The 10,620-nt window shown below is 42.5% G+C and overlaps 1 protein-coding gene across 1 annotated transcript; it reads left to right on the forward strand.

Annotated features, from left to right (window-relative positions):
- The first annotated feature begins 316 nt into the window (after window positions 1-316).
- Window positions 317-3,306, forward strand: TLR10 (toll like receptor 10). The gene has a single exon (XM_081529525.1). The coding sequence runs from the start codon at window positions 320-322 to the stop codon at window positions 2,756-2,758; it is 2,439 nt and encodes an 812-aa protein (XP_081385651.1). The 5' UTR covers window positions 317-319; the 3' UTR covers window positions 2,759-3,306.
- Window positions 3,307-10,620: the final 7,314 nt, after the last annotated feature.

The following is a 10,620-nucleotide window of genomic DNA, read 5'->3' on the forward strand; positions in this document are numbered from 1 at the left end:
TGAACTGATCTCCCTTTGGGGAATCTTGACTTGTCTCAGTGATGGGGTTGTAACACAGCAACTGGCTTGGAAATCTATGAGCCAAGCTCTGAGATGAAGTCAAAGATTCAGTAAATGGATTGGGACCCTAGGCCAAATTCTTGGTGAATATAGTCAGATGTTGGCATTAAAGAAAAGTCCTACAGGGTTTAACAAATCACATAACCACCTAACGGTATGATGTCTTTCCAGGATTTGAATTCATCTTCCTCATTTATGTGAGGTAATGTGTGATAAAATTCATCTGAGGTGAACCAGTGATAAAATCCTTGGAATTACAATGAGACACATCAGAAGCATTTACATATTTTGTAGTATTGTTACATCCGTGCAGAGTGGGGCTTCAGAGCTGCCAGAAGAAAGAGAATTGACTACCAACTTCTCCAGCATGTCTTTAAGAAAGGTTCCTGAAGACTTGACCCCAATCACAACCACACTGGATTTGTCCTATAACCTCCTTTTTCAACTCCAGCATTCAGATTTTCGTTCTCTCTCTAAACTGAAAGTTTTGATTCTAAGCCATAACAGAATCCAAGAGCTGGATATCAAGACCTTCGAATTCAACAAAGAGTTAAGATACTTAGATGTGTCTAACAACAGACTGAAGAGTATGACCTGGTTCTCACTGGCAGGTCTCAGACATTTAGATCTGTCCTTCAATGACTTTGACACTGTGCCTATCTGCATAGAGACTGGCAACATGTCACACCTGGAAACCCTAGGTTTGAGTGGGGCAAAAATACAAAAATCAGATTTTCAGAAAATTGCTCATTTGCATCTAAATACTGTCTTCTTAGGATTGAGAACTCTTTCTCATTATGAAGAAGGTAGCCTACCCGTCTTAAACACAACAAAACTTCACATTGTGTTACCAGTGAACACAAATTTCTGGGTTCTTTTGCATGATGGAATCAAAACTTCAAAAATATTAGAAGTCACTAATATAGATTTGCAAAAGAGCCAGTTTACAAGTTATGAATCTCAACAAAATCCTACTTTAGAGAATACCAAGACATCTATTCTGTTACTTAATAAAGTTGACTTATCCTGGGACGATCTTTTCCTCATCTTCCAATTGGTTTGGCATACGTCAGTAGAGTACTTCCAGATTCAACATGTGACCTTTGGAGGTAAGGTTTATCTTGACCACAATTCATTTGACTACTCAAATACTGTAATGAGAACTATAAAACTGGAACATGTACATTTTAGAATTTTTAATATCCCCCAGGAGAGCGTCTACTTGCTTTTTACCAAAATGGATATAGAAAACCTGACAATATCAGATGCACAAATGCCTCACATGCTGTTCCCTATGTATCCTACAAGACTCCAACATTTAAATTTCGCTAATAATATCTTAACAGATGACGTGTTTAAAAAATCCATCCAATTGCCTCATTTGAAAACTCTCATCTTGAAGGACAATAAATTGGAGACACTTTCCTTAGTGAGTTGCTTTGCCAGCAACACATCCTTGAAGCACTTAGATCTGAGTGAAAATCTGCTACAACATGAAAATGATGAAAACTGCTTGTGGCCAGAAACCTTGGTCACCATGAACTTGTCATTCAACAAATTTGCTGATTCTGTTTTCAGGTGCTTGCCTAGAAACATTCAAATACTGGACCTGAATAGCAACAAAATTCAAACTGTCCCTAAGGAGATTATTCACCTGACATCTTTGCGAGAGTTAAATCTTGCATTTAATTTTCTAACTGATCTTCCTGGGTGCAGTCATTTCAGAAGACTCTCAGTTCTGAACGTTGAAATGAACTTAATTCTCAGTGCATCTCTGGATTTTTTCCAGAGCTGCCAGGAAGTTAAAACTCTAAATGCAGGAAGAAATCCATTCCGGTGTACTTGCGAATTAAGAGATTTCATTCAGCTTGGAAAATACTCAGAGGGCATGATGGTTGGATGGTCAGATTCATACATCTGTGAATACCCTTTGAATCTAAAGGGGACTCAGTTAAAGGATGTTCATCTTCCTGAAATATCTTGCAACACAGGTTTGCTGATTGTCACCATTGTGGTTGTCATGCTCGTTCTGGGGGTGGCTGTGGCCTTCTGCTGCCTCCACTTTGATTTGCCCTGGTATCTCAGGATGCTACATCAATGGACTCAGACATGGCTCAGGGTTAGGAAGACAACTCAGGAACAACTCAAAAGAAGTGTCCAATTCCATGTGTTTATTTCATACAGTGAACACGATTCTGCCTGGGTGAACTATGAATTGATTCCCAGTCTAGAGAAAGAAGATGGTTCTGTTCTGATTTGCCTTCATGAGGGAAACTCTGACCCTGGCAAGAGTACGACTGAAGATACCATAAACTGCATTGAGAAAAGTTACAAGTCCATCTTTGTTTTGTCTCCCAGCTTTGTCCAGACTGAGTGGTGCCATTATGAACCCTACTTTGCCCACCACAATCTCCTCCATGAAAGTCCTGATTACATAATTCTTATCTTACTGGAACCCATTCCACTCTACTGCATCCCTACTAGATATCCTAAGCTGAAAGCTCTCTTGGAAAAGAAAGCATACTTGGAATGGCCCAAGGATAGGCGTAAATGTGGCCTTTTTTGGGCAAACCTTCGAGCTGCTCTTCGTGTTAATTTATTAGACACCAGAGGGACATGTGAACTACAGACATTCACAGAACTGAATGAAGTGTTTCAAGGTTCTACAATCTCTCTGATCAGAACAGACTGCCTGTAGAGTTCCACTCACTCCTAGGGAGATTGGGACCTGCATACACTGTTAGTATATAAATTGATACAACCTTTATGATGGCAATTTGGCAATATCTATTAAAATGAAAAATTATCATTTCTTCATGTCAGTTCCTTGAAAGAGTTCTAAGAATATATCTTATAGAAACACATTTTGCAAAGATTTATGTAAAAATGGTGTTCATCCTGGCATTGTTTATAATCCTGAAAAACTGAAAACAGCTCAAATGTCCACAAAGTAAGGATTTATCTAATAAATTACAGTACATTAACACCACAGAATATTACATAGCCATTAAAACTGAGGTTGCTGTGTATTTATTAACTGGTATGGAGAAAATTATATTTTGGTTTATACATTGAAATAAGAGTCTAAAGGAACCTAGACCAGCACATTGGTGTAGTTAACAGTGGTTTGGGTCTGGGAGTTTGGGTTACAAGAAGTATTTGGTTTCTATGTTATATATTTCTGTAATGTTGGAGTTGCTTAGAATGAATCTATATTTCTTTTGCAAGCAGAGAAAACAATAAAAATATTATTTTATATATAAAGTATTTTTTATTATTTATTTATTCATTAATTGTTGGCCGCGCTGAGTCTTTGGGGCTTCCCCAGTATCTCAGCTGCAAAGAATCCGCCTGGAATGCAGGAGCCACAGGAGACACGGGTTCGATCCCTGGGTCGGAAAGATCCTCTGGAGGAGGGCATGGAAACTCACTCCAGTATTCTTGCCTGGAAAATCCCACGGGACAGACAAGCCCGGTGGGGTCTGTAGAGTCACAAAGAGTTGGACATGACTGAAGCACCTTGGCATGCATGCATGTGTTAGGTCTTTGTTGCTTCTCACAGGCTTTCTCTAGTTGTGGCAAGTAGGGGCTACTCTCCATTGTGGTGTGCAGGCTCCTCATTGCTGGAGGCTTCTCTTGTTGAGCAGCAGAGGCTCTAGGCACATGGGCTTCCATAGTTGTGGCATATGATCTTAGTTACCCCACAACATGTGGAATCTTCCCAGACCAGCGATCAAACTTGTGTCCTCTGCATTGGCAGGTGGATTCTTTACCTCTGGACCACCAGGGAAGTCCTAAAGATAATTTCTAAAGCCTACATGTCCTACTCATTTTCTTTGATCTTCCCTTCTAACCTCACAAATCATTGAAAGAGAACAAGCTCTCTTGAAGTTTGCAAAATTATATTTCAAAAATGAGCATCAAGAGCAAACATGTTCTTTCCCTAACTAGGAAAACGTCTGTGGCTCACCCTCATGATAAAGGAAGGAAATGCCTATAAGATCTGACACCATCACCACTTATGTCCTTGCTTCCTATCACTGAGCCCTTTTGAACTATTGTCCCTTTCCCAGAACATGCGTCTCCTTTTATGTGCCCAGATTCTAGGACTTGCATCATGCCTGCCTGTGATACTTTCCTGCCCTAGCTTATTCAGGAAATCTTACACATCCTTCAAGCAAAATCCAAATATTGACTTGTCTTTGAAACCTTCTTCATTTTTTCCCTAAGCATGATGCTCCTCTATTTTCTATAACACTTTGGACATATTTATATCACCAAATTGATTACATATGTTTTTAAAACCCATTCTTCCTCTTCTATGAGCTCTACAAAGGTAAGGACATACTTCCCTCTGCCCTCATATCAGCAGCAGTTTGTTCAGTCCATGGTTCAGAAAAGATGCTCAATGAACTTTCATGGAATGGACATTGGGTTAACTAGAGAAACTTAGCAGGGACTCAGCTGGCTTCAGGATGTGCATGCATGCTCAGTTGCACAGTCATGTTTAACTCTGTGTGACCCTATGGCCTGTAGCTTGCCAGGCTCCTCTGACCATGGGATTCTCCAGGCAAGAATACTGGAGTGGGTTGCCATTCTCTCCTCCAGGGGATCTTCCTGACCTGGGAAACCTGCATCTGCTTGTGTCTCCTGCATTGCAAGTGAATTCTTTACCAGCTGAGCCACTTGGGAAGCCCGGCTTCAAGATAGAGTGTGGAATTTGAAGGTGAATTCTGAGAAGCTGAAGAGTAAGATCAGGCATAGGTTAAAGTTTGGAAGAGAAGACAGAGAACCCAGAATTGAAGGATTCCTGAGTATAGCTTGAAATCAGTGAATTTGCCAATATTTGGTTGTTTTTAACTTACAAAGTCTTCCCAGATGGTGCAGTGGTAAAAAAAATCTGCCTGCTAATGCAGGAGATGCAAGAGACTTGGGTTTGACTTCTGGGTCAGGAAGATCCCCTGGAGGATGGCATGGCAACCCACTCCAGTATTCTTACCTGGAGAATCCCATGGACAGAGGAGCCTGATGGGCTATAGTCCATGAGGTCGCAAAGAGCTGGACACAACCGAGCAATTGAGCACACATGTACTCGACTTAGGAAAAGATCTATCTCAGCTCGTTCAATCTAATAAAACCAGTCTCCTAAGCAGGCTAAAACTGGGTTCTGCATCTAACTTTATTTCCTTATGATTTGTGGTTTTATGAATTCCTCACACTAGTGATCATTTAAAGAAGAGTTCTCAGGAAGGCCCCTGGTAGTGTAGGGAGAAGTCTGGTGTGGATCTAGAAGCCAGGGTGTGTTTCCCTTTGGCCAACGGCTGTCTACTCTGAGGAGCTGGAGTTCAGCAGCCCTGAGGCTGAATGTCCCTCTTCCTCCTTCCTGGTCTGTCTGGTAAAAGGGTTTCCCACCTTAGGAAACCACAGCGGAGCCATGGCAGAGGACGGAGAGAATTCCTTTCTTCCCAGGAGCCCAGCAGCTGCGCTGCTGATATCAGTGTGGTTCAGGGCTTCTGGAGGAGTCAGACATACTGTATGAAGATTCTGTAAATCTTGCATAAATTACTCAGTGTAAGACTTACTTTTACAGATTAGTTAATTTGGAACAAAAAGGATAATACCAGCCCTAAAGTTTTTAGGATTGGGTTATTCATGGCAGTTATTCCAGTTCTCAATTTAGTAGACTCAGTTTTTTTAAATAGATATTTTATTATAACTAAAAAAATAACACATTAGGCTTAGCTATCAGCAACTTCTAATTTCAATAGCTGGACAACCCCTAAGTCTTCCTCACAATTATTTGAGATCAGGACTTTGCAGTCTCTCCCTACTTGCCAAGGCATCCTGCATTGGCAACCCAATATTCCTAAAACAATGTGCTTGTTTTATCAGTAACTCATGACCTGGGGCTGCTTCTCAGTTTAACTGCCGTTTATCCACAAGCCAGAATATGTTCTCTATATAAAGGATGAAGAACAATTGGGATCCTGGTTTCCCCAGGAGGTTGCAAGGACAACTTTATCACTGATGCTCCACTGGGGAAGCTTCCCACGGTCCCCTAGCTCCATTTTCCACCCCTCTGCTGCTGATACTGATCTCAGCCCTCTGTTACCATTTTTCTACTTATTTTTCTTTTTCTGTCTTCCCCCACTAGAATGCTAACTCTTTTAGAGCAGAGATTTTATCTGTTTTGCTCACAGATGTTGTCTCCACCTTTGCCCAGGACAGTGCCCGGCACATAGCTTCTCTCCAAGGATTTTCTGAAGGAAACACAGTTTGTCTATAGACACTTCATTGATTGACCTCCTCTGCTCTTCTGAGGTCCAGCAGGGCAGCCAAGTTCACCCACTTCAGTGCTGGGCTTGTAAATCAGGCATATAGATTGACTAGTCAGGGAGCATTCCTCACATTCAGCAAGTATCTTTTTCCTTACATTTTCTTGGACCGGGCATCCCTGATAGCTGAGCTGGTAAAGAATCTGCCTGTAATGCAGGTGGCCCCAGTTCAATTCCTGGGTTGGGAAGATCCACTGGAGAAGGGATAGGCTACCCATTCCAGTATTCTTGGGATTCCCTTGTGGCTCAGCTGGTAAAGAATCTGCCTGCAATGTGGGAGACCTGGGTTCAATCCCTAGGTTGGGAAGATCCCCTGCAGAAGGAAAAGTATTCTGGCCTGGAGAATTCCCATGACTGTATAGTTCATGGGGTTGCAAAGAATCATACACGACTGAGTGACTCACTTTCTTTCATTTTCCTGGACCAGCCGTCACTAGGTTGTCTCTCCTGCCCCCACCTTTGGCTCTTCCCTTTACTTCTTCCTGTTGGATTCTGCTTCATCTGAGGGTCTGGTTGTGGATTGCCCTTGAATGATTTCAGAGTCTGCGGATTATACAGATCACCACAAATGGGTTTTATGGGTCAACCCCCCATCACCGTCTCTGTTCTTATGGCTGTATCAGCTCTTCAAGAGGAGAAATGGAAGTTCTGGATTGACAAGGTCTCTGCTGTGGCCCACACCTCAGGCCCTGCCCGCTCTCCCCGACACCCAGATCTCTGGAGAGACTTCCTTGAATTTTCTCTTTCTCGCTGTAGTTCTTGACAGCATGTCTGTAATGATGGTTTTATTCTAAGGGTCTGGTACTGCCAGGCCTGACAATGTTCTCCAAGCTGGGTGTCCCTAGCCCAGATCCAGACCTGCATAGACCCTCGTCTTCACTTGATCCTTCAAGGTACTCCCTGACCCTCTGCCTCGCACAGGAGGCCAACCAGGTATCCTACAGAGCTCTGGATTTCATGCCTGTGAGTGCTCTCAGGGACTGGTGTTGGGGTCCCCATCTGAGGTGGACAGTCTGGCAAGCAGCTCAGTTCTTCTCGTTGAAACTGTGGAATCACTCAAGATTGGGCCAGAATGGTATACATATGCTGGTTTGGGGTAACTCTCTTGACCACAGGATGACTTTGGGGGTCTGGGATACCAAGAGTTTACCACTAACCCTTGGGCTTGAGCCACCATGTAAGCCTGTGTCCCTCTGTGATTTGAGTGTGGTGCCACCTTCTGTCTTCAGTACCTGTGGCAGGTGTGACAGTGGATGCTACCTACCCCCCCATTACCTCTGAGCCTCCAGAATCCAGGGTGATAACCACCATGCTGCAGGCTATGTGCCAGGTATGAAGTAGTCCTTGGAGGGTGGCTTTCAAGACTGAACACCAATGGGTCTTCTGGTCACTGTCTTCTCTTGCCTCCCATTGACATGGTGAAATCATGCTCTCCAGCCCTAAGTCATGTGGACGAGGGAAGTTCCTATTTTGTAGCAGTGGAGTTGAGCCTCTCTCTTCATGCACGGACCCCTCACTACCCTCCCCACTGGCAGTGGTGTGTGTTCAGTCAACACTGAAAGGGCTCGCATTCTAGAGATGCAGTGATTCCTGCCTCAAGAGTCCAGGCTGGGATATGTCTTATTCTCTGTTTCCACCATAAAATTCTGAATGATAAACTTAATAAGACCAGAAACCAAATATTAGTTTACATTTCCCTGAATACTTTTTGGAAGACTTGTATCAACAAGGCACAGTACCACCAACCTTTGAGAGAGAGTAATTGGAAGGCAGTGTGGACAGATGATGCAGGGTCATGAGTAATAATAAAATCATTATTAGAGACTGCTAGCAGAGAACTGAAGACACAAAAAGATCTACACTGTTTGATGGAAACAGGTCCTGTGATTAATTATAGCATTGCTACTATTTATTCCTGGTGGAAACTCTCCAGGAACATTACATTCGACAATAAAGTGCCTGAAGAGATGGTTCTTGGATTTGAACAGGAAGAGACAGTGCTTGGACCCTATAAAGAATTTTTTGATTTACCAAATAGACAGTGAACAATGTACAGGTAACTCTTCTCTACCCAACTCCAGGAATAAGTCACTATACTTCACATAGGTCTGTAGTTTTAGAAACATTTTTAAATTAGATTATTTACATAGACAGGAGCTCTGCAAGATTTTTTTCCTACAGCCCTGCATACCCTAGAGGCAGCTTTGAGAAGAAGAATACCCTGGCGTATGCAGCCAGAACATATATTGCTTCTTATTTCTTGGAGGCACGATGTCTTTTTTTCAGTTTTAAAGTAAGTTATTAGCAGAGGAACAGTCTTTGTCTTGAGTGCTAATGGGGATGTGGTGAAAGTCCGTGCTGAGACTAATGGGTCTGACATATTGGAAAAGGCAATTCCACCGTATTAAGGTTATAGGAAGTTCCTCTTAGGGTTTTTATAAAAACTGAAAGAAGAATCTCATTTTATCTCTTGATGGGTGAGAATACCACATTATTAACTTCTATTCTCCCCAAAGAGGAAGTTAGAGCCTTAGTTGTGCCCACAAGCTCTCTAATCCTAAGGCACTGAAGTGTTTGTCATCCTGGAAGCACAGTATCTGTGACCCTGGTGGGGAAAATGGGCCAGAGAAAGATGCTAGAGGAACCTCTACCAGCTACTAGCTCTCATTGTCTTCTTTATTTTTTATTTTTAGTTGGAGGATAATTGCTTTACAATGTTGCGTTGCTTTCTGCCATAAAATAACATGAATCAGCCATACGTGTACATATGTCCCCTCACTCTTGAACCACCTCCCATCCCTCCAGGTTGTCACAGAGCGCCAGGTTGAGCTTCCTGTGTTATATAGCAACTTTCCACTAGCTATCTGTTTTACATATGGTAATGCATATGTTTCAGTGCTACTCTCTCAATTTGTCCCACCTTCTCCTTCCTCTGCTGTGCTCACAAGTCTGTTCTCTATGTCTGCATTTCTCTCTATTCCTCCCCTGCAAAGAGGTTCATCTTTCTAGACTCCATATGTATGCGTTAATATAGGATATTTGTTTTTTCCTTTCTGGCTTACTTCACTCTATATAACAGGCTCTAGGATCATCTACCTCATTAGGGCTCAAATTCATTCTTTTTTTATGGCTGAGTGTATTCCATTGTATATATGTACCACAACTTCTTTACCTATTAATCTGCTGATGGACATCTAGGTTGCTTCCATATCCTGGCTGTTATAAAATAGTGTTGCAATCTCATTGTCTTCTTTTAACTCCTAGACTCATTAGCTCCACGGAGATTCAGAAACCAATCAGCCCTCCTGGTTCTTTCATTTCTAGAAAAGAGCTGAATCAGTCTCCATGATGCTGTTTTAAGTATCCTGGCACACTGGGTAATAATACAAATTGCTGACCTTTCTTGGGGTTTATACATGTCTGTCACTGTTCTAAGGCTGTCATGAGTTTTACTTGTTAATTCTCATAGGCCTGTGAATTAAATTTTATTATTATTCTCATATAATAAGGTACCCAAGGTACCAAAAGGTTAAGGTTTCATGGTTAGTCTGATTGTAGTGAGAAACCCAGGCAGTCTGATTATAGAGCTGGCTTTCGTATCTTTTCTGCTCTTCAGCCTCCCATAAGCTTGGAAATTAACTACTGTCCTGCTGGACCTTGTTCTTGGATGGAGGGATATTGTTGCATAAGAGCAATTGGCATGATTTGGTGTATAACCCGAATGCTGTCAGTCCTCACTGCTTGTGGCTACAGAGAAGGCTCATCAACATCAAGGAGCCTCATTCTTGGTCCCCGTGAATACTTCCACGAGACCCCAAGGGACCTTGCATATGCTCACACTCCACACTGTCAGCTAAATTCATGGTCTGGTGCTACTGCCGTCTACTCCACTTCAGCTCTCTCAGGGGGTTAGCCTGGGGCCTGCCAAGGTCCAGGAAGGAGCCTTGCACTACTGATATTGCCAAATGAAGTGCCTTCCAGACCATGTTAATCTTCATGTTAAGAGTGCTTCTCCTAATAATCCCAAGTCCATTTCTCTTGTGGTGAGGAGCCATGCTGAGTTCCACACAGTGGTGGATTCAGTCTCTCCTCAGAACTAGGTGTCAACATCTCAGCATCTCAAAGCTGCAATGCTAGGATCCAGAATCGCACCTAGGCAACAGGATCAATTCACACCTGTTAGAATGGCCATCATCCAAAAGACAAGAAATAACAATTGTTGGTG

The sequence above is a fragment of the Giraffa tippelskirchi genome, chromosome 1 (assembly GCF_054371585.1).
Source record: "Giraffa tippelskirchi isolate mGirTip1 chromosome 1, T2T-mGirTip1v1.2.pri, whole genome shotgun sequence".
NCBI lineage: Eukaryota > Metazoa > Chordata > Mammalia > Artiodactyla > Giraffidae > Giraffa > Giraffa tippelskirchi.